The 23,491-nt window shown below is 27.7% G+C and overlaps 1 protein-coding gene across 3 annotated transcripts; it reads left to right on the top strand.

Moving 5' to 3' along the window:
* The first annotated feature begins 1,889 nt into the window (after nt 1-1,889).
* On the top strand, nt 1,890-23,381 carry LOC111684923 (putative fatty acyl-CoA reductase CG5065). 3 transcript variants are annotated; one of them, XM_023447154.2, is made up of 8 exons: nt 1,890-2,133; nt 15,077-15,281; nt 15,345-15,849; nt 20,938-21,133; nt 21,202-21,441; nt 21,937-22,068; nt 22,134-22,262; nt 22,328-22,539. In XM_023447154.2, exons 2-8 carry the CDS (start codon nt 15,084-15,086, stop codon nt 22,419-22,421), a joined length of 1,494 nt encoding a protein of 497 aa, XP_023302922.2. In that variant the 5' UTR covers nt 1,890-2,133; nt 15,077-15,083; the 3' UTR covers nt 22,422-22,539. The 3 variants fall into 3 exon arrangements, with proteins under 3 accessions (XP_023302922.2, XP_046810312.1, XP_046810313.1); XM_046954356.1 differs by lacking the exons at nt 20,938-21,133; nt 21,202-21,441; nt 21,937-22,068; nt 22,134-22,262; nt 22,328-22,539 and adding exons at nt 17,908-18,103; nt 18,194-18,433; nt 19,747-19,878; nt 19,950-20,078; nt 20,141-20,366 and having other exon boundaries at nt 1,894-2,133; XM_046954357.1 differs by lacking the exons at nt 20,938-21,133; nt 21,202-21,441; nt 21,937-22,068; nt 22,134-22,262; nt 22,328-22,539 and adding exons at nt 22,656-22,854; nt 22,917-23,156; nt 23,222-23,381 and having other exon boundaries at nt 1,902-2,133.
* Nucleotides 23,382-23,491: the final 110 nt, after the last annotated feature.

Genomic DNA, 23,491 nt, shown 5'->3' with positions numbered 1-23,491 from the left:
AATCTTAAAAAGCTTTTTATATAAAAAGCTTTTTATATAAAAAGCTTCAAAAAGAAAAAAAATAATTAAAATACTTTTAGAAAAAAATGTTTTTAATGAAAAAAAACTTAAAAAGCTTTTATTGAAAACAACTAAGAAATATTTTTTAGATTTTTTAAAATTTTTTTTTTGACAAAAGCTTTTTTGTTGAAACATTTTTCATGTAATAATTCTTAAACTGCTTTTATATAAAGTAAACCTTTTTTCTAAAAGCATAATGACATTGTTATGAAAAATTATATTTAAAAAAAGCTTTGTACAGAAAACAAAATTTTTTTATGAAAAACTTCTATGAAACAAACTTTTTATTACAGAAGCTTAAAAAAGTTTAAAATGAAGTAAAAAACAGCTTTTTTATAAAAAGCTTAAACAACTTTTTGGAAAAAACTTCAACTAACTTATTATAGACTCTTAAGAAATAAAAGCTTTTTATTTTATATGAAAGGTTAAAATAGCTTTTACTTTTTGTTGTAGAAAGCATTCACAAAAAGCTTAAATGGTATTTTTATAGAAAACACATAATATTATAACTTAAAAATTAAAAACTTCTTAAAAAAAGCCAAGCTTTTTATGAAAAAGTTAACAAAGCCTTTTAGGCAAATGCAAAAAAATATGAAAAAAACTTGAAAAAACCTGTTCTTTTTGTTGTAGAAAGTGTTCACAAAAAGCTTAAACGGTTTTTTTTTGTAGAAAACGCATTACATTATATTTAAATAGTTAAAAAAATTCTTATGAAAAAAGCTTATAAAGCTTTTTATGAAAAATGCTTATAAAGCTTTTTATGAAAAAAGCTTATTAATCTTTTAATGAAAACAGCTTATAAAGCTTTTAATGAAAAAAGCTTATAAAGCTTTTTATGAAAAAAGCTTATAAAGCTTTTTATGAAAAAAGCTTATAAAGCTTTTTATGAAAAAAGCTTATAAAGCTTTTTATGAAAAAAGCTTATAAAGCTTTTTATGAAAAAAGCTTATAAAGCTTTTTATGAAAAAAACTTTATATGAAAATTTTATGAAAAAAGTTTATAAAGCTTTTTTTAAGCATTATAGAAAAGCCTATAAAGCTTTGTATGAAAAAAGCCTATAAAGCTTTTTATGAAAAAAGCTTATAAAGCTTTTTATGACAAAAGCTTATATAATGATTTTTATGCAAAAAGCTTATAAAGCTTCTTATAAAAAGAGCGTATAAAGCTTTTTATGAGAAAAAGCTTATAAAGCTTTTTATGAGAAAAAGCTTTTTATGAGAAAAAGCTTTTTATGAGAAAAAGCTTATAAAGCTTTTTATGAGAAAAAGCTTTTTATGAGAAAAAGCTTTTTATGAGAAAAAGCTTATAAAGCTTTTGATGAAAATTTTCATGAAAAAGGGTTATAAAGTTTTTTATGAAAAAAAGATTATAAAGCTTTTTTATGAAAAAAGCTTTTATTTAAAATAACTTCGTATATAAAAAAATTAACTTCTTTTTAGAAAAAGACTTTAAGAGTTTTAAAAAGCTTTTGAAAAAAGTTTTATAAGTAAAAGAAAGATTTTTATTTATATTTTTCAACAAATTTTTTAAGAAAAAACTTTGGAAAATGTTTTTATTAAATATATATTAAATGTAATATTTTTTTTAATTTTTGTGAAAAAAAGCTTTTATATGCCTTCGATAAACCACTGTACACTTTGTAAAATATATGTTAAATAACCCTCTTATACATTGAACCGCTTTATCAAGAACAAGTTTTGTTGATTTTTTACAATAGCTAAACGTCGAAACTAAAACAACAACAACAAAAACAGCATCAAAAATAAAACAACAGCTTTAGTTTTGATATGATTCGCAAAGACGTTCATAATACCAGACAACATACAAGAGACGCTCAGTCTTGGCTCGGACGCCACATTATAAACAACAAACTTTTTCTTTCCACTTAAAAAAAAAAATTTTAAAATTAACGAAACAAAACGTTTGTTGTGTTGTTATTATTGTTGTGTTCAGAGTGCAATAAAACGTGCAATATTAATTAATATTGAATAAAAAAATATATACATATATAACGTGTAATTTCTTGATTAATAATAGAATTTATATTGAACATTAACTAAACGTATTAAAAGGTAATTAAAATTTAGTTTTTAAAAATAAAAATTGTGTTTGTTTTAGAAAAAAAAATTTTGAAAAAATATATTTTAAAAATTGGTGTTATTTTTTATAAAACTATAATTATAAAAAAAAAAAAAACAAAAATTAAGCAAAGTTTCAAAATTTTTTTTGTTTTTCTTAATCAGTTTAAGGTTGCTGTCTTAAGTCTTTTGTTTTCTTCAGGGTAAAGTATCAGATTGATAGATTTTGTTGTTTTTTTCTCTCTCTCTCTCTCTGTTTATCCTCAAACATCAATCAGTTATAATTTGTGGCATTAATGAATTAATTTTTATTTTAAATAAAAATTAAGAAATTTTTGTTATGGAATACATGTTTTAACTTTTATGTCAAAAATAGTTGTAACATATTTCTTTAGGGTTTTTTTCCAAAATTTTAATGGGTTTTCTGCTTTTTGTTTTCTTTCAATATTTTTATGGTGAAACGTTTAAGATGAGCTTTAATATTAACGACCAAAAGTTTTACATAATATTTTGACAAATTTTAAAGTTTATTGTTTAATTGTAATAGTTTTTCTATTTAATTGAAAATATTTATTTAAGCTGCACGTGTTTACTTCTTCCTAACAAATTACTCGATATTCAATCTCTGTCATTTTAAGAAAATACTGAGTTAAATTTTGTTTTTTTTTTAAATAGCTTTTTAAATTATGTATTCTTATGTTTATTTAAAATAAACTTCATTAAATCGATTATTAACATAAATAAATATCTTTTGTATTTCTAATCAAACTAGTATGAACTTAAAACGAGATTTTTGTATATAAAATGAAGACTTTTTCTTAAAAACCTTTACCACACACAAAACTAGTTTTTTTTTTTGCACATTTTTGTAACAAATTAAATTAGCATTTAAAAAAGGAATGTAATAAAAATTTACCAAAAAAAGATTTTTTATAAAATAAAATTTTGTCATCAAAATGTAAATAATACAAAATGTTATAAAAATCTTAAATAAATGTCGAAAAAAACAACTCAATGTTTAACACAATCATACGTTTAAAGCAATTTATTAGTTGTGCTTATTTGGCAAATATGTTAAGTCCAGTTTTTCTATAAAAAATTTTTGTAATAAAATTTTTAGATAAAAACCCTTTCTTTTCTAAAAATAAGCTGTTTAAAGAGATTTTTTTATAAAAAAACTAATTTAAAGCAAAAGCTTTTAAATAAGCTTTTAAAAAAGCTTTTAACCGAAAATCTCAAAAAAAAGAAAACAAAAACATAACATAACGCTTTTAAAACCTTTTACTTTTGATGAAAAAAAAAACTACTTTTGAATGCTTATTAAGAAAACGTGTTTAAAAGCTTTAAAAGTTTTAAAAAAGCTTTTTCTAAAAAAACTGAAAAATCATTTTTTTTTGGAAAAAAGTTTTTTTTTATCAAAAAAGCTCTTTGAAGAAAAAATTGTTGGCAAAAAAAAAAATAATTTTATGCAAACAGCTTATTAAAGCTTTCAATGATAATAACTTGACAAAAAAAGCTATAAAATGTAAAATAAAACTTAAAAAAGAAATAAAAACTTAAAAGAACTCAAAACGTTTAAAAGTTTTTTACGAAATAAAGTTTTAAAAAGCTTTTTCCGAAAAAAAACTGAAAAATCTATTTTTGAATAAATTTTTTTCGAAAAAATTTTTTTGATAAAAAACAATTTAAAGAGAAGTATTTTTTTTTTATGAAAAAAGCTCTTTGAAAATTTTTCTTGAAAGAACTTAAAAGCCTTTTATAAAAAAGTTTTAAAGTGCTTTTTCTAAAAAAGCTTAAATAGACTTTAAATAGCTTTTTCTAAAAAAGCTTAAATAGGCTATAAATAGCTTTTTCTAAAAAAAAGCTTAAATAGGCTTTAAATTGCTTTTTCTAAAAAAAGCCTAAAATAGATTTAAAAAAGTTTAAAAAAGCTTTAAATAGCTTTTAATAAAAACAGCTTATTAAAGTTTTTCATTAGAATTCAAAATGTTGAGCAAAAAGATTGAGATTATTTCTCACAAAAAGCGCACAACGACTTTTAACTTCAAAATCGTTTTTTTTTAACAATTTGTAATTACACCTTGATATTACAAATTAATTCAATAATTATTTAGTGACATTTAAAATGGTCTTTCAACAACAGTCTATATAGTCTAAGTCCAATTAAAAAACAAAGTTACACTATTCAATCGGACTATAAGTTACAATAAATACTATAGTTTTCTTATAACTCAAGACAATATAAATTAAACTTAAAAGTTATAAATAATTATAAATGTAATTTATAATTATTATTTTAATAATTAAGTAGAAATATCAAAGGAAATATTAAACAAATTTCAGACAATTGAAAGGGCTCTTAATATAAGTACGTTAATCGTTTGATGTAAAAAAAATAGTGAATGAGTTGGTTTTATTTAAAAAACAGCTGAGTCATTTTATTGTAAAAAATACTAAAAATCTGGTTTATAAGTTTATGTTGCAAAGTGGAGCAACTAATAGGGCAACGTACCCATAGCAGAATAATAAGGATATTCACAACTTAAATAGAAACGTTTTTCAATTTAAAAAATAGTTTTCACTTCAACGATTCCAAATCCTTGTCTATGGACACGACTATAGATTATTCGATATTCTTAAATATAGACTAATCTATAGTGATGACAATAACTATGTCTGTAGACTATAACCGGATCTATAGTCTTGACTATAGTCTTGATTATAGATTATCTATAGTCTTGACTATTGGATCATCTATAATCTTGACTATAGAATGATCTATAGTCTTTACTATAGATTAATCTGTAGTTTTGATTATAGAATGATCTATAGTCTTGACTATAGAATGATCTACAGTCTTGGCTATACATTAATCCGTAGTTTTGATTGTAGGCTGATATATAGTCTTGATTATAGAATGATCTATAGTCTTGACTATAAAATGACCAGTAGTCCTGAGTATTAGATTTAGCTATAAACTGATCTATAGTCTTGACTATAGAATGATCTACAGTCTTGATTAAAGACTTAGCTATAGTCTTGTCTATAGACTTAGCTATAGTCTTGACTATAGATTTAGCTATAGTCATAACTATTTACTGATCTATATACTTGACTATTGACTGATCTATAATCTTGACTGTAGACTGATCTTAAGTCTTCACTATAGATTGATTTATAGTCTTGACTATTGAACAATCTATAGTCTTGAGTATAAATTGATCTGTAGTCTTGATTATAGACTGATCTATAATCATGATTGTAGAATGATCTGCAGTCCTGATTATAGAATGATCTGTAGAATTAACCGTAGTTTTAATTATTGACTAATCATTAGTCCTAGCTATAGAATGATTTATAGTCTTGACTATAGACTGATCTATAGTCGTGACTATAGAATGATCTATAGTCTTGACTATAGACTGATCTATAGTCTTGACTATAGACTGATCTATAGTCTTGACTATAGACTGATCTATAGTGTTGACTGTAGACTGATCTATAGTCTTGACTGTAGACTGATCTATAGTCTTGACTATAGACTGAAATATAGTCTTGACTATAGACTGATCTTTGTTCTTGACTATAGACTGATCTTTGTTCTTGACTATAGGCTGATCTATAGTCTTGACTATAGACTGATCTATAGTCTTAACTTTAGACAGATCTATAGTCTTGACTATAGACTGATCTATAGTCTTGACTATAGACTGATCTATAGTCTTGACTATAGACTGATCTATAGTCTTGACTATAGACTGATCTATGGTCTTGACTATAGACTGATCTAAAGTCTTGACTATAGACTGATCTATAATCTTGACTATAGACTGATCTGTAGTCTTGGCTATAGACTGATCTATAGTCTTAACTATAGACTAGTCTATAGTATTGACTATAGACTGATCTATAGTATTGACTATAGACTGATCTATAGTCTTGACTATAGACTGATTTATAGTCTTGACTATAGACTGATTGTTATAGATTGAGTTTTTACTAAAGACTGGTCTATAGGCTTACCTATAATCTGATCTACAGCCTATTTTATATACTGATCTATAGGCAAGACAGATCTGTAATCCTAGGTAGTAACTGCTTTATAATGATTAGGTTATCTAAAGTCTTGTAATTTTGACTAAAAACTAATTAAAGATTCCTACTCCAACACCTTTAATAACTTCATAAAAGTGAACAGAAACTTTAATAGCAACAATTAAAATATGCATATATTTATTTTCATTGTTTTAAAAACGTTTAGTAGATCTTTGTTAATTTCTGTTTCATTCATAAGTAAATAATTAACAAATATATATACTACTTATATAGTAAAATGTTAAGGTTTTGTTTTCTAGTATTTCACAAAGTAATTTACTAAATGAAATACTACTATGTCTTTTTTTATATATAGCACAGCAGTTAAACCCTTTAAAAATCACATTTAATGCGTTTGATATTTCTAGTTTAAATATCTAAAATATTATTTTTTTTTTAGTTTAATTACAGTGTAATTAAAAATTACTTGATTGTGATAAGTCAAGTATTTAAAGGTTTTTATTTTTGCTCTGCCTGTATATATATGTGTGTGTGTGTGTGTGTTAGTGTGCATATTAATTTTAATAATTTGTGTGTTCACTCTTTAAATAATTAATGTTTGAAAACAAAAACAATAAAACCTTTATATGAATAAATATTTTTTTTTGTTTGTGTTGATTTATCAAGCCGGTTTGTGGTTGAAAACTGTTTGGGTATTGATGTTTACATAACTGACAAATATTATAGATATAAAAGAAGAGATACAACTAGACCGCTAGAGAGATACAAAATATTAAAAACACACACAAGTCAAGGCCGTGTCATGAACTTGTTACAGTTGCAGTGCTGTTTTTATGACCGATTTTTTGTTAGTTTTTTTTTTCATTTTTATAAGAAATATTTTATATATTTTTATTTTTTATTTTGTTTAATATGTTTTTGGTTAAGCAATCAATGAATTAGTTTTGTGGGTATTTATTTAAATAAATAAATGGTTTTATGTGTCAAATCTTCTTTATGAACATATTTGGTTGCAATAAATAAATTGATATAAACCATTTAAGCGAAAACGATATTTTGCATATTTAGGAGAAATTTTATAAATTTCAAGGTTAAATTTAAAATTCACTTGAACTAAAGATTAATTAAATGCTTTTTAAAGCTACAAGTTTGAGTTACATTAAATATGTTTTTTTTTCAATATTCTAATGAATAAATCGTAATCATTGATTGCACAGTAGCAAAAATTTGAAGGTTGTAAAACCTCAGTTTTATTTGCTAAAAGCATCTTAGCTTTAAAGTATCGCTTTAACTGCCCTATAAGTTTACTATAAGTAGTAATTAAAATTGAAATGTAACACAATTATTAAGCTTAATTAATAATTACATTGTTTGGCAAAAACAACTTTTAACTATAGACTGATCTTAAGTCTTGCATAGAGGCAGATCAAAAGTCATACAATTAGACTGATCTATATTTGTAACTATTAACTGATTTATAGTCTAGAGACTAACAGGCTTTACTGATTTGTTGTCTTGAATATAGACTGATATTAAGTAATATAATCGGATTTGTCGTTTTGACCACATATTGAAATATACTCTCTAAATTGATTTATAGCCTTGACCATATACTGATATATTTATAGCCTTGACCATAGACTGAGCTAAAGTCTTGACCGTAGACTGATCTATAGTCTTGACTTTAGACTGATTTATAGTCTTAACTATAGACTGATCTATAGTCTTGACTGATCTATAGTTTTGACTATAGACTGATCTATAGTCTTGACTATAAACTGATCTACTGTCTTGACTATAATCTGATGAACTTTATGCTAGCCTATGGACTGATTTATAGTCTCGACTATAGACCGATTTATAATCTTGACTATAGGTCGATTTAAAGTCTTCCTATAGACCGATCTTTATTATCAGATATATAGAATGATCTATAGTCAGATTAATCTATAGTCTTGACTACGTACAGATCTTTATTGTCGACTTAGCATAATCTATTGTCGACAGACTGAAACAGGCAGGCTGGTCTATAGTCTTGACCATGGACTGAGCTATAGCCTTGACTAAAGACCGAACTATATCCTAGACAATAGACAGGTCTGTAGTCTCGACTATAGACTAATCTTTAATATCAAAATTACTAATTTTCTTGCTTATAAACTCATCTGTTGTCTTGATTATAGATTGAACTACAGTCTTAACTGAAGACTGAACTACACTATAAACTATAGACTGATCTATACTCTCGACTATAGACTGAACTATGTTTTCGACTAAAGACTAATCTATAGTCGACAGACTGATCTATAGTCTTGACAGCAGACTGATCTATTGTCTTGACTTTAGAATGAGCTATATCCTTGATTATAAATCTATTGTCACAATGATTTATTGTCTCGACTAGAGAATCTATAGATCATTCAACAGTCGACTATAGACTGATTTATAGTCTTGACTGTTGACTGATCTATAGTCTTGACTATAGACTTATCTATAGTCTTGACTATAGACTGATTAATAGTCTCGACTATAGACTGATCTATAGTCTTGACTATAGACTGATTTATAGTCTTGACTGTTGACTGATCTATAGTCTTGACTATAGACTGATCTATAGTCTTGACTATACACTGATGTATAGTCTTGACTATACACTGATGTATAGTCTTGACTATAGACTGATCTATAGTCTTGACTATACACTGATGTATAGTCTTGACTATAAACTGATCTATAGTCTTGACTATAAACTAATCTATAGTCTTGAATATAAACTGATCTATAGTCTTGACTATAGTCAGATCTATAGTCTTAAATATAGACTTATCTATAGCCTAAACTATAAACTTATTTATAACCTAGTCTCGACTAAAGAGTGGTTTATGCATTTTACTATAGACTGATCTATAGTCTAGATTACAGACTGATTTATAGTTTTGAGATTGGACTTATCTATAACCTTGATTATAGGTTGATCTACACCAAAGACAGATAATTGTATTAACTGTTGACTGATCTGTAGCCTTTAGTACAAGCTAATCTACCGACTTGATAGCAGACTGATCTGTAGTCTAGACTAGATAGTGTTCTATAGTCTTGATTATATGTTGTTATATGGTAATGAATCTTAACTATAGTCTTGACTATATTTGTATCTATGATCTTGAATCTTGACTATAGTCTTATCCATAGTCTTAAATTTGGACTATGGACTCTAGTGTTGATTATATACTGATCTATAGTCTTCATTTTGAAGTAATATAAAGTGTAGTCTGGACTAAAGTCTAATCTAATGTCCTGACTATAAACCTATCTGTGTCCTAGACTAAAGGCTAATCTACTGTTTTGATTATAGACTAAACTACAATCTTGACCATAGACTGATCTATATGAATTCAATGCGTAGCACTGTGTTAGCTATTTGATAAAAATAGAAATTATAAAAGATGAAAATTGCTTATTGTTTTAACTTTAAATTAAAAACCCATTGACTTAAGTTCTTAACCTAGACAATAATCGAATGTTAAGCTATTATAAGAATATATACTATAATTAACAAATTGTATAAATAAGTTTTAGTGTAAACAACTATTTACAAAACAATTATTTATGGTTTTTTAATGTTTGTATGTTTTTTTACGTTTTTGCTTCATTCTAATGGAAAATTTATTTATTGAAAATTTTAAAGGAATTTTCCACTAAAACTTCTTGTTAAAGACTAAAGTCTAAAAACAAACATTTCAGGGCCATTTCAGTGGTTAATTTGGATTTTTTTCCGTACCAATTGTTTTTCGACATATTGCAGCTAAATAATGAATTGATACGCATGGAAAAGTTTTTATTTTTTTTAATGTTTTGTTTTCAAATTTAATTGATAGCTTGAGTTTTTTTCCTTTAACATGCAACAAGAATATCGGAAGCTATTGTTGCTGAAATCTAGGGGAAATGACGACATAAATAAAAACAAAATGATTTATGGCTAATTTGTTATGACGAGAGTTGCAACATTTGGTTTTTAGTTAAACATGTTGCTGCATACTATAAGTGTAACATTAAGATCAGGGGTATTATTATTAGATATCAGTTATTTAATATTTATATTACAAAAGGTAATAACTAGTCATTGGAAACCTTATAAACACTTTAAAGAAATTGTCATTTTAACCACCAGTCTTTTCATTATTGTTGTAATCAATGTAACTGATAAGTAAACAACCTCTTATTAATGACAATAAATGGAAAAATAAAACAAAAATTCCTCAGCTTATTAAAGTATTAATAGCATTTTCAAAGTGCAACTTTAAGAGGGAACAAAAAAGACATGCCTCACACTTTCAAACATAAACTGTTGGTAAACATATAATAGCAAAATGCTGCATCATATAAACAACAACAAAAATGTAGCCAACAAACCAGACACTTGGAATGAAGTGTGGCTGCAGCTTTTGCTGTTTGACTATCTATGCTGTTAGTGGAACAAGTTTATTGCTTAAGTCTTTCGTTTTATATATATCATGTGTTTATTTTTTGCACATTTTTTTTCAGCAATATTGAGGCAATTGTATGCCGCAATGCGTTCAAACTACGTTTAAACTAAAGCCAAACAATTTCACAACTAAGCATTTTGTAAATGATTTTTCTTTAATAATTTTCTAATATTTTATTAGCAGCTGTAAAACATTTGATGTTGTGTAACATTTGGCCAATCATAAACTTATAGAAATGGTAAACAGGACTAAAAGCTATTTTGTTATTAGAAATGTCTTAAGATTTAATAAAAATTATGCTTCAAAATTAAAAAAAAAAACACTACCCACTGCCATTTTATTTAGCTGATAGACAGACAATTGCTTGTGAAGGTGATAACGTTGAAAAAATGCTGACTCTTTTTTCAAATCATTGGTGCATGAATCTTGTAGATATCATATTTCTTTCATTGTGGTAATAGATAGCTTGACTCTTCAAGCCAAACAAAACTTGGGAATAGTAATAAAAAATAACTATAAGTGGCACATGATCTATAGTATTAATTATAGACTGATCTTTAGTCCTAACTATACAATGATCAATAGTCTTGTCTATAGACTGATCTATAGTTATGAACATGAACTATATAGTAGAGTTGACTGTAAAGTGAAATATAGTTTAGACTTATCTATAGTCTTGAAAACAGTCTGATCTATAGTCTTGATTATAGATTACTCTATAGTCTTAAATATAAACCGATCTAAAGTTCTGATTGATTTTGACAACAGACTGATCTATAGTCTTGACTACAGACTGATCTAAAGTCTAGACTATAGACTGATCTATGGTCTTGACTATAGACTGAACTATAATCTTGAGTATAGACTGATCTTGACTATAGACTGATCTATAGTCTTGACTATAGACAGATCTATAGTCTTGACTATAGACTGATTTATAGTCTTGACTATAGACTGATCTATAGTGTTGACTATAGACTGATCTATAGTGTTGACTATAGACTGATCTATAGTCTTGACTATAGACTGATCTATAGTCTTGACTATAGACTGATCTATAGTCTTGACTATAGACTGATCCTTAGTCTTGACTATAAACTGATCTATAGTCTTGACTAAAGACTGCTCTATAGTCTTGACTATAGACTGATCTATTGTCTTGACTATAGACTGATCTATAGTCTTGACTATAGACTGACCTATAGTCTTGATTAAAGACCGATCTATAATCTTTACTATAGACTGATCTATAGTGTTGACTATAGACTGATCTATAGTGTTGACTATAGACTGATCTATAGTGTTGACTATAGACTGATCTATAGTGTTGACTATAGACTGATCTATAGTGTTGACTATAGACTGATCTATAGTGTTGACTATAGACTGATCTATAGTCTTGATTATAGACTGATCTATAGTCTTAACTATAGACTGATCTATAGTCTTGACTATAGACTGATCTATAGTCTTGACTATAGACTGATCTATAGTCTTGACTATAGACTGATCCTTAGTCTTGACTATAAACTGATCTATAGTCTTGACTAAAGACTGCTCAATAGTCTTGACTATAGACTGATCTATTGTCTTGACTATAGACTGATCTATAGTCTTGACTATAGACTGATCTATAGTCTTGACTATAGACTGACCTATAGTCTTGACTAAAGACCGATCTATAATCTTTACTATAGACTGATCTATAGTGTTGACTATAGACTGATCTATAGTGTTGACTATAGACTGATCTATAGTGTTGACTATAGACTGATCTATAGTGTTGACTATAGACTGATCTATAGTGTTGACTATAGACTGATCTATAGTGTTGACTATAGACTGATCTATAGTGTTGACTATAGACTGATCTATAGTCTTGATTATAGACTGATCTATAGTCTTAACTATAGACTGATCTATAGTCTTGACTATAGACTGATCTATAGTCTTGACTATAGACTGATCTATAGTCTTGACTATAGACTGATCTATAGTCTTGACTATAGACTTATCTATAGTCTTGACTATAGACTGATCTATAGTCTTGACTATAGACTGATCTATAATCTTGATTATAGACGGATCTATAGTCTTGACTATAGACTGATCTATAGTCTTGACTATAGACGGATCTATAGTCTTGACTATAGACTGATCTATAGTCTTGACTATAGACTGATAGTCTTGATATAATCTTGACCGCAGATCTATAGTCTTGACTACAGACTGATCTATAGTCTTGACTATAGACTTATCTAGAGTCTTGACTATAGACTGATCTATAGTATTGACTATAGACTGATCTATAGTGTTGACTATAGACTGATCTATAGTGTTGACTATAGACTGATCTATAGTGTTGACTATAGACTGATCTATAGTGTTGACTATAGACTGATCTATAGTGTTGACTATAGACTGATCTATAGTCTTGACTATAGACTGATCTATAGTCTTGATTATAGACTGATCTATAGTCTTAACTATAGACTGATCTATAGTCTTGACTATAGACTGATCTATAGTCTTGACTATAGACTGATCTATAGTCTTGACTATAGACTTATCTATAGTCTTGACTATAGACTGATCTATAGTCTTGACTATAGACTGATCTATAATCTTGATTATAGACGGATCTATAGTCTTGACTATAGACTGATCTATAGTCTTGACTATAGACTGATAGTCTTGATATAATCTTGACCGCAGATCTATAGTCTTGACTACAGACTGATCTATAGTCTTGACTATAGACTTATCTAGAGTCTTGACTATAAACTGATCTATAGTATTGACTATAGACTGATCCATAGTCTTGTCCATAGACTGGTGTATAGTCTTAATTAATGACAGGTCTTTAGTCTTGATAGTCTATGTTATTAATCTATGTATATATCTAGTAGGGTATTTAAGAAACGCCATAGTAAATAATTTTGCAGTTTTCGTATAACAGACCTAATAAACAATTGAATCTACTCTTAAATTAAACACATTTAACAATGTAAAACTGAAAAAAAATTAAACTACGGTTTAACATCAAACCCATAATAAAAATGAGGTCAACTAAATATAAATTGCATTCATTACAACGCGATTGTCACTGGTTTGTCTCATTTAAGTACTTTTTTTTTAGAAATAACAACAATAATCCACAAATTATTGTTACAGTTATTGTATTTATTTGCTTCACTAAAGAAATTGTTGTTGGGTTTTGTATAGGATTTAGGATTGTTACTTACTTGCAAGTAATTTGCTAATTTGTGGTTAACCATTGTTTTCAATAAATACTTACTTAGTTACAACTTGCCTATATTTATTTTTGTTGTTAAAGTTGCATGCGCCTTTTTTCTACGCCAAACCGATTATTATTATTATTATTACACCAGAGTTGTAGTTAGCTGGTATTTTAAGTTGTAAGAAAAATTACTTGTTTTGGATTTTATAGCAAAACACAAGAAAAGAGAAAGAGCAAAATAGATGGAAATATTCGGTTGCACAATTGTTTATAATGCAACACCGAAATATTTGTATTTATTGTGTTGCTTTTTGTTGTTTTTTTTTCTTTCTTTTCATTGCACCAGCTTTATAATCGTATGGATTAATTTTTATTATAAATTATGTTGAAAAATAAAAAATAAAATCTATAAATATCTGTTTTGTTTTGAAAGTTTGCTATTTCTTGTAATTTGAGTTAAATAAATATGTGTTTACAGTGGGGTTTCTGGAAATAGATCAGTCTAAAGTTAAAACTATAAATTTGTAAATAGATTAGACAATAGATTACTTAACAGTCAAGACAATAGATAGATAGATAGATAGATAGATAGATAGATAGATAGATAGATAGATAGATAGATAGATACATAGAAAGATAAATAGATAGATAGATAGATAGATAGATAGATAGATAGATAGATAGATAGATAGATAGATAGATAGATAGATAGATAGATAGATAGATAGATATATAGATAGATAGATAGATAGATAGATAGATAGATAGATAGATAGATAGATAGATAGATAGATAGATAGATAGATAGATAGATAGATAGATAGTTTAACAATTAAACTGTGGTTTTTAGACGAAACTATTGATCAGTTAAAAATCAAAATCACTTTCTAGACAAGACAATAGAGAAGTTTAGAGTCAAAACTAGGGATCAGTTCATAGTCAGCAAAATATTTTTTCTATTAACCAAAAACTTTGTAACCACTGTGCAATATCAAAGCAATTTATTTTTAAATTAAAAACATAAAATAGGCAATTTATTTCACATAGTGCAGGTGTTTTTAAAATTGAAAAAACAAAACCCACTAACGAACTTTGATCTTGCTTTAATTACATAAACACAAAACTTATTTCTATCAATATTATTTGTTTGCAGCAACAAAATGTCAGAATTAACTCCTGTACAAGAATACTATAAAGGCAAAACAATATTCATTACCGGTGCCTCCGGTTTTATGGGTAAAGTTTTGTTGGAAAAACTATTATACTCTTGCCATGAACTGAAAGAAATTATCATGATCTGTCGTCCCAAAAGAGGCAAGACTCCAGAATCACGTTTAGAGGATATGTTTAAATTGCCAGTAAGTTTATAAAAAAAATCATTTTAAATAAAGTTATAAAATTTTTAATGCTCTCCTATCTAGATCTTCCAACGTATCAAAGAGGAAAGACCACATGTTTTGAAAAAGGTAACCATTTATCAAGGTGATGTTACCTACGAAATGTTGGGATTATCAGGCGAGAATCTTAAACACGTCTGCGATAACACTAACATTGTTTTCCACATGGCAGCCACTTTAAAATTGGAGGGCAACTTAAAAGATGCCATCGATATGAATTTAGCTGGCACCAGACGTGCCTTAGATGTGGCCAAACAAATGAAAAACTTGGAAGCATTTGTACATCTATCGACGGCCTTCTGTAATTGTGATCAGGAAGTGATGTATGAAAAGGTTTACGATTTCCCTCACAAACCCGAAGATCTTATGCGTTTGGCCGAATGGATGGATTTGAAGACATTGGAGAATATTACACCCGATTTGTTGAAACCACATCCCAACACTTATACGTATTCGAAACGTTTGGCTGAATTGTTTATACGTGATCATTATGAGACAATGCCAGTGATCATTGCCCGTCCAAGTATTGGTAAGTGATAGTAATGTTATTAAGTTTATTTGTTTATGTATAAGACTTTGGGAGCTTTAGCTTATGGCAATGTGATCATTTAAATAACAGCAAAAAAATATATATTTACGCTATTTAATTTATGAACATTTATGCTTGGCTTTAATTGAAATTTGAAATAAAATAACGAAATGTTAATAATATTATGAAATAATATTATTTTCATTTCAACAAACTCTCATGCTAATATTTAATAAAACAAAAGCTTTGCTTGTGCAAAAGTTTTTACACTTTTATTGAAAGTAAAGTCAAGTATTTATCCATGACTACAGATCAGTTTATAGTCGTGACTACAGACTATATATCGTGCAGGCAAGATTCCAGACTGTAGATGAGTCTTTAACAAAGATCAGTCAATATTGAAACTATGGATCAGTCTACAGTTAAGGTTATAGATCATTATAAAGTCTATAGATTAGTTTTAAGTCAAGGATATAGATCAGTTTTAAGTCAAGACTATAGATCAGTTTTAAGTCTAGACTATAGATCAGTTTTAAGTCAAGACTATAGATCAGTCTATAGTCAAGACTGAAGGTAAGTCTACAGTCAAGACTGAAGGTAAGTCTACAGTCAAGACTGAAGGTAAGTCTATAGTCAAGACTGAAGCCAAGACTATAGATCAGTCTATGGTCAAAACTATAGATCAGCTATAGTTGAGACTATAGATCAGCTATAGTTGAGACTATAGATCAGTCTATAGTCAAGACTATAGATCAGTCTACAGTCAAGACTATAGAAAAGTCTGTAGTCAAGACTATAGATCAGTCTATAGTCAAGACTATAGATCAGTCTATAGTCAAGACTATAGATCAGTCTATAGTCAAGACTATAGATCAATCTATAGTCAAGACTATAGGTCAGTCTATAGTCAAGACTATAGGTCAGTCTATAGTCAAGGCTATAGTTCAGTCTATAGTCAAGGCTATAGATCAGTCTATAGTCAAGGCTATAGATCAGTCTTTAGCCAAGACTATAAATCGGTCTATAGATCAGTCTATAGTCAAAAATATAGATCAGTCATGGTCAAGACTATAGATCAGTCTATAGTCAAGACTATAGATCATTCTATAGGCAAGACTATAGATTAGTCTGTAGTCAAGATCTGCCTATAGTCAATACTATAGATCAGTCTATAGTCAAGACTATAGATCAGTCTATAGTCAAGACTATAAATATGTCTATAGTCAAGACTATAAATATGTCTATAGATTAGTCTATAGTCCACATTATAGAACACTCCAGTCAAGATTACAGATTTTATTGAGAACTATATATCAATCTAAAGTTCAGATTACAGTTTAGAAATGTACAAATAAACATTGAAACAAATAAAGGACAAACATAAAGCTCATTAAAGCTTTCTCTCATATACGTCGTAGGTTTTTTAAAGAATAATTTTGATATTAATATAGAACACGAAAATATTACAAAAAAAGTTTGGAAAAAGCTTGAACAACATTAAAACTCTCTCAGCAAAAACTAGTCTAAGCTTTACTCTTTACACTTACTCTTTGTTCTCTTTTAAAGTATTTTCTTCAAGTTTTCCTTGTGTGCTTTTACAAATTATATTGCAAAATGTGAATAATAAATGAAAATTGTGTTGCAAAAATTCTGAATATAATTAATGCTAACAGAAGCTTTAAATGCTTAAAGCTTTTCGAATCAAAGTGTTACTACCCACGTAAAACTCTAAAGCACTTGTAAATAATATGCGCAAACAGAAAACATTTCTAATATTTAAGGAAATTTTCTAAAGTAGAGATTTTTCTCTTAAAAAAAAACACACACTCTAACTTGCCTCTCCCAGTTGCCTTACTATTCAAATTGAAACTGCTGCTACTGCTGCTGCTGCGCGAATAATGCATTCAACTGCCGAACGAAAAGCCTTTCTCCTTAAACAGCAAACTACAACCACACAGCTGGCAAAAAATTTTCCCTCCTCTTCAGAAACACGCTTAAAATTGCTTTCTATGTAACACTATTTCTAAAACAAAAAACATACTTATTCATCAAACTTAGTATCACCATCGGCCTATGAGCCTGTACCTGGCTGGGTGGACAATCTGAATGGACCCACCGGACTAATGGTGGGCGCTGGCAAAGGTGTTATACGCTCCATGCTAATCGATACATCGCACAAATCTGAAGTTATACCAGTGGATTATGCCATCAATGGTTTGGTTGTAATACCCTATGAATTCTGCACGAAACCACGGTAGTTGTTTAATAATTTTCTAAAAATTATTATTTATTAAAAAAAAAAAACAAAAGAAAATCGTAAACGTTAATAAGTAACATTTTACAGACCGGAGGAGATACCGATTTATAATATCACTTGCGCTGAGAAACGTAAAGTACCGTGGGGCATTGTTATAGAATTGAGTAAAAAAATTGGCTATCAATATCCCATGGAAACCGGTTTATGGTATCCGGACGGTTGTATAACCACAAATCGTTTACATCATCAACTAAATGTCATACTCTTTCATTGGCTGCCAGCCTACTTTATTGATTTCATATTGTTTTTATTAGGTCAAAAACGATTGTAAGTTGTTTTCCATTTTTTTATTTGTTTCTTGTTCATCTTTCTTTTGAAGTTTTTTTTTCTTAAAAAAAAACAAAGATTTGAAAAGAGCATTAACACCAAAACAGCACGAATTTTGTTAGTAGAGGGGTTCAGAGAGTGTGAAAATTATTAAAATATTAATTTTTTTAAACTTTCATTTTAAAGCTTTTAATATAAAGTTTATCATAAAAAGCTTTTTAATTTATCATGAATATAAAGTTTAATTAAATACACATTTTAAAGCTTTTGTCGACATTAGGTAAAAGCTTTTCTTTTTAAAAGCTTCGAAGTTTTTCTTTTTAAACGCTTTTTGAAGCTTTTCACTTTAACAGCTTTTCGAAGCCTTTCTCAGCTTTTCGAAGCTTTCTTCTCTTAATTTGATTCTTAAAAAGCTTTTTTAAGCTTTTGTCTTAAAAATCCTTTCGAAGCTATTGTCCTTAAAAACGTCTAAAGCTTTTGTCTTAAAAACTGTAATATTAAAAAGATTTTGAGAATTTTTTTAAAACGCTTTTCAAGCCTTTTTTCATTAAAATATTCTTTTCATAAAAAGCTTTTTCCTTAATTTGTTTGATAAATGTATTTTATAAATAGCTTTAAAAAAAAAACTTTTCAAGCTTTTATATAGCAAAAGTTTTTTTTTAAAACATTTTTTTCAAAAAAGGTTTTTCTTTAGTTTTAAAAAAAAACTTTTCAAGCTTTTATATCAAAACATTTTAAAGCTATTTTTCTAAAAAAGTTTTTTAAGTTTTTCAAAGCTTTTTTATAAAAAGGGTTGTATGCTTCTTAAAACTTTTTCCATGAGAAGCTTTTTAAAACTTTTTTCACAAAAAGTTGTTTTTACAAGAAGCTTTCTTTTCTTAATTTTATTTTGTCATAAAAAGCTATTTTAAACTTTTTTCATAAAAAGCTTTTTAAAGATTTTTTCATAAAAAGCTATTTAAGCTTTTTTTATAAGAAGCATTTAAAACCTTTTTTCATAAAAAGCTTTTTTTAGCCTTTTGTATAAAAAGCTTTTTAAAGCTATTTTCATAAAAAACTTGTTTAAGATTTTGCATAAGAAGCTTTTAAAAGCTTTTTTCATAACAAGCTTTTTAAAACTTTTTACTTAAGAAGCTTTTTTTATAAGAAGCTTTTTCCATAAAAAGCTTTTTAAACCTTTTTTCATAAGAAACTTTTAAAAACTTTTGTCATAAAAAGCTTTTTTAACATTGTTCATACCACTTTACAAATGTTGTTTTGGTGCAAATAATCTTTCAACAAGAATAAAACCCACAATTTTCCAACTACTCTAGTATGATACGCGTTCAAAATCGTGTACAAATCGGTTTAGGGGTTTTACAATTCTTTACCATGCGCGCCTGGAATTTTAAATCAAAAGCCTATGAATTATTATGGGAGAATTTAAGCGAAGAAGACAAAATAATGTAAGCTTTGAAATGAAATTTGAAAAAAAAAAAAAAAATTACGAACTGAATATATTTCTATAAAAATTCAGATTCAACATGAATATGGACACAGTCGATAATATAGAAGAATATATGATATCTTGCATACAAGGTGGTCGTCAATATTTGATGAAAGAATCTCCCGATACTCTACCCAAAGCGAGAAGACAATTAAAATTGTGAGATTTGGTGCTCTTTTTTAGAATTTACATAAATATTAAATAATATTCATTTTCTCTAGCATGTATTTACTTGATCGTACTTGTAAGGCCGTATTTTTGGGACTTCTCTGTTATTGGACTTATAATTTTGTTAGGCCTCTAGTTAGTGCTTAACATTTACTGAATGTTATAGGTTTTTCCATGAATTTGTTATATATTTTGTTTATTTTATTTTAAGAAAGCTTTATTTTGTAAAAGGGTTGCTAGTTTTTAAGCTTACATAATAAATGAAGAATTTCAAAAAAAGCTTTTAATTTAAAAAAATATTTTTATATTTTTAAAGTTTTTTCTTAAACAATTTTTTTAAGTTTTTTTGATTTTGTAAGCTTTTTCCAAAAAACTTTTTGCTAAAAAAAAAATACGTCTTCATAAGCTTGCAAAACAAACGTATCGCGTTTATAAATTAAACTTAAGTTTAACTCAAAACTTACACATACCTAATAACACACAAATAAATTTTACTCACACTTAAACATAAACATCAAATACATACAAACATTTTAACACTTTCACCAATACATATGTACATGCATTACTCTCACACCTAATACAAACATTAATATCAAGCTTATTTCAAGTTTAAACTATAGTTAATTAAAGTTGAAATTTAACTACAGTTAAACTTGAAATCTAAACTAAGCTTTCTTAACTACATAAGTGTAAAAAAAAATATCATGGAAGAAAAAAATCTCAATCAAACATCATCTCCTCAAATCATTAAGAAATCATGTAAGTGGTTCATGTAATTTAAAGATCAAATTAAAAAGTTCAAAAAAAAATTAACACAATTTTATAAAATTTTTATAAACAACAACAGTATCACCAGCTGCTTATGAACCTTTGCGTGGTTGGGTTGATAACCTTAACGGTCCCACTGGTCTTATGATCGGTTGCGGTAAAGGTGTTATACGTTCCGTGTTAGTAGATGAGAACAATAAATCGGAAGTTATACCCGTTGATTATGCCATTAACGGTTTAATTGTTATACCCTATGAATTTAACAAAGGCAAAAGGTAAGTTTGTTATAATATTAAACAAATGTTAAAGTTTTTTTCTTAATCGTTATTTAAATTTTACTTAGACCCGCTGAGGTTCCCGTTTATAATATCACAAATGCTGAACATCGTAAAATGTTGGGCGGTACTGTTATCGAAATGAGCAAACGCATTAATAAGGAATATCCCTTCAATGCCGGTCTTTGGTATCCTAATCCTACTGTCACTACAAATAAATTATATCATCAGTTCAATGTCCTTATGTTCCATTGGTTGCCAGCCTATTTCTTGGATTTCCTTATGCTGATTTTCGGACAAAAAAGATTGTAAGTTGATGCGAAAAAAATTGTTTTTTTTAGTTTAAAAATGTGGAATTGAACTAGAACTGAACTAGAACTGAACTAGAACTGAACTAGAACTAAACTAGAACTGAACTAGAACTGAACTAGAACTGAACTAGAACTGAACTAGAACTAGAACTGAACTAGAACTGAACTAGAACTGAACTAGAACTGAACTAGAACTGAACTAGAACTGAACTAGAACTGAACTAGAACTGAACTAGAACTGAACTAGAACTGAACAAGAACTCAACTAGAACTGAACTAAGCCTGAACTAGAACCGAACTTTTACTTAAAAGCTAGTTGTTGAGTTGCCTAATGACCCTGTAAATTTTAATATTTTTATTTTATTTATTTAACTAATTTATTCATTATTCTTCATTAAAATTCATAAACAAGGTAATTTAAATTAATTAATCGTGTTGCTGTTTTATATCTTTAATCGTTTGTTTAAATATTTTTTTCTTTTAAACTTGCAGCATGATTAAAATTCAAAACAAAATCGCTACTGGTCTAGAGGTTTTGCAATTCTTTACTTTGCATCCCTGGAGTTTCAAATCAGATAATTATGGTGCCTTGTGGAAAAATTTAACACCTAAAGATAAGGAAATGTAAGCAAAAAAGTTATTTTTTTATATTTATAAAAAGTTATTAATATTAAAAATTAAACTTATAGCTTCAACATGAACATGGATCCCAAAGAAACTGAAGAGGAATATTTGATTAGCTGTGCTAAGGGTGCTCGTCTCTTTATATTAAAAGAGAAATTGGAAGATTTGCCTAAGGCTAGACTTCACATGAAAATGTAAGGGTTTTTAATGGAAAAATGATTTGTAAGATTATTAAATTTTCATTACTTTTCTCTTCCAGCCAATATGTGGTCGACAAAGTTTGCAAAACTTTAATTGTAGGTCTTTTCTTGTACTATGTACTAAAATGGACTGGAGTTTTAGCCATGTTCTAAACAATTTATGCATTTGTTAATTAATTAACAATTTACTTTTAGATTATTTAGTTTTTTAAATATATGTAAATGAATTTTTAAAAAATTATGTACAGGGTCGATTAAATAAAAATTTTGTTAAAATAAATGAAAACTATATCTTTGGATAAGTGTTTTTAATTGGTTTTTCTCTATTAATAAAAGTTTTTTAATAAAAAATATTTTACAAATTTCTTAAAAACTACAAAAATATAGTGACACCTGCATTTCAAGAACCTTTACCCGGTTGGGTGGATAATTTAAATGGTCCCACAGGCGTTATGATAGGAGCCGGCAAAGGTGTTATACGCTCTATGCTGTGTAATGGTGAATTAAAATCGGAAGTTATACCAGTGGATATTGCTATAAACGGTTTAATTGTTATACCTTATTATGTGAATCAATTGAAGGAGAGGTATTCATATAGCTTTATTATATCACTTCTTATCTGATTATTAAATAAATTGTGCTTTCTAGACCCACCCATTTACCCATATTCAATTTAACCGTGCATGAATCCCAGAAACGCACCTGGAAATGGGTTATGGATAAGGGACGAGAATATGCTGAAAAATATCCCTTCGAAGTGGGTCTTTGGTATCCGGATGGTAATATGACCAATAATAAATATTATCACTGGTTCTGTGTCGTCATGTTTATGTGGCTGCCAGCCGTTTTGGTGGATTGTTTGCTGACTATATTTCGTCAGAGGAGATTGTAGGTTCATATAGAAACTGTAAATTTAGGTTTATATTTCAAATCTATTTTCTTTAAATTCTCAGCATGGTCCGTGTTCAAAAACGTATTGCCACTGGTTTAGAAGTTTTACAGTTTTTTACTACACGTGCATGGGATTTTAAATCGAATAATTTCCGAGAACTTCAAAAGTTGCTAACAGAAGATGAAAAGAAAATGTATGTTTAGTAAACTACATAGTGAACTAGACTAGAACTGAACTAGAACAGAACTAGAACTGAACTAGAACTGAACTAGAACTGAACTAGAACTGAACTAGAACTGAACTAGAACTGATCTAGAACTGAACTAGAACT

Source organism: Lucilia cuprina, chromosome 6, assembly GCF_022045245.1.
Source record: "Lucilia cuprina isolate Lc7/37 chromosome 6, ASM2204524v1, whole genome shotgun sequence".
Taxonomy (NCBI): domain Eukaryota; kingdom Metazoa; phylum Arthropoda; class Insecta; order Diptera; family Calliphoridae; genus Lucilia; species Lucilia cuprina.
The sequence above is the reverse complement of the archived record's forward strand: the minus strand, read 5'-3'. Positions and strand labels throughout refer to the sequence as shown.

Coding starts and splice junctions, on each gene's coding strand:
- LOC111684923 (XM_023447154.2), top strand. CDS start 15,084: ATGTCAGAATTAACTCCTGTACAAGAATACTATAAAGGCAAAACAATA. Junction 21,134..21,201: donor GAATTTAACAAAGGCAAAAG/GTAAGTTTGTTA, acceptor AATTTTACTTAG/ACCCGCTGAGGTTCCCGTTT. Junction 22,069..22,133: donor ACACCTAAAGATAAGGAAAT/GTAAGCAAAAAA, acceptor TTAAACTTATAG/CTTCAACATGAACATGGATC.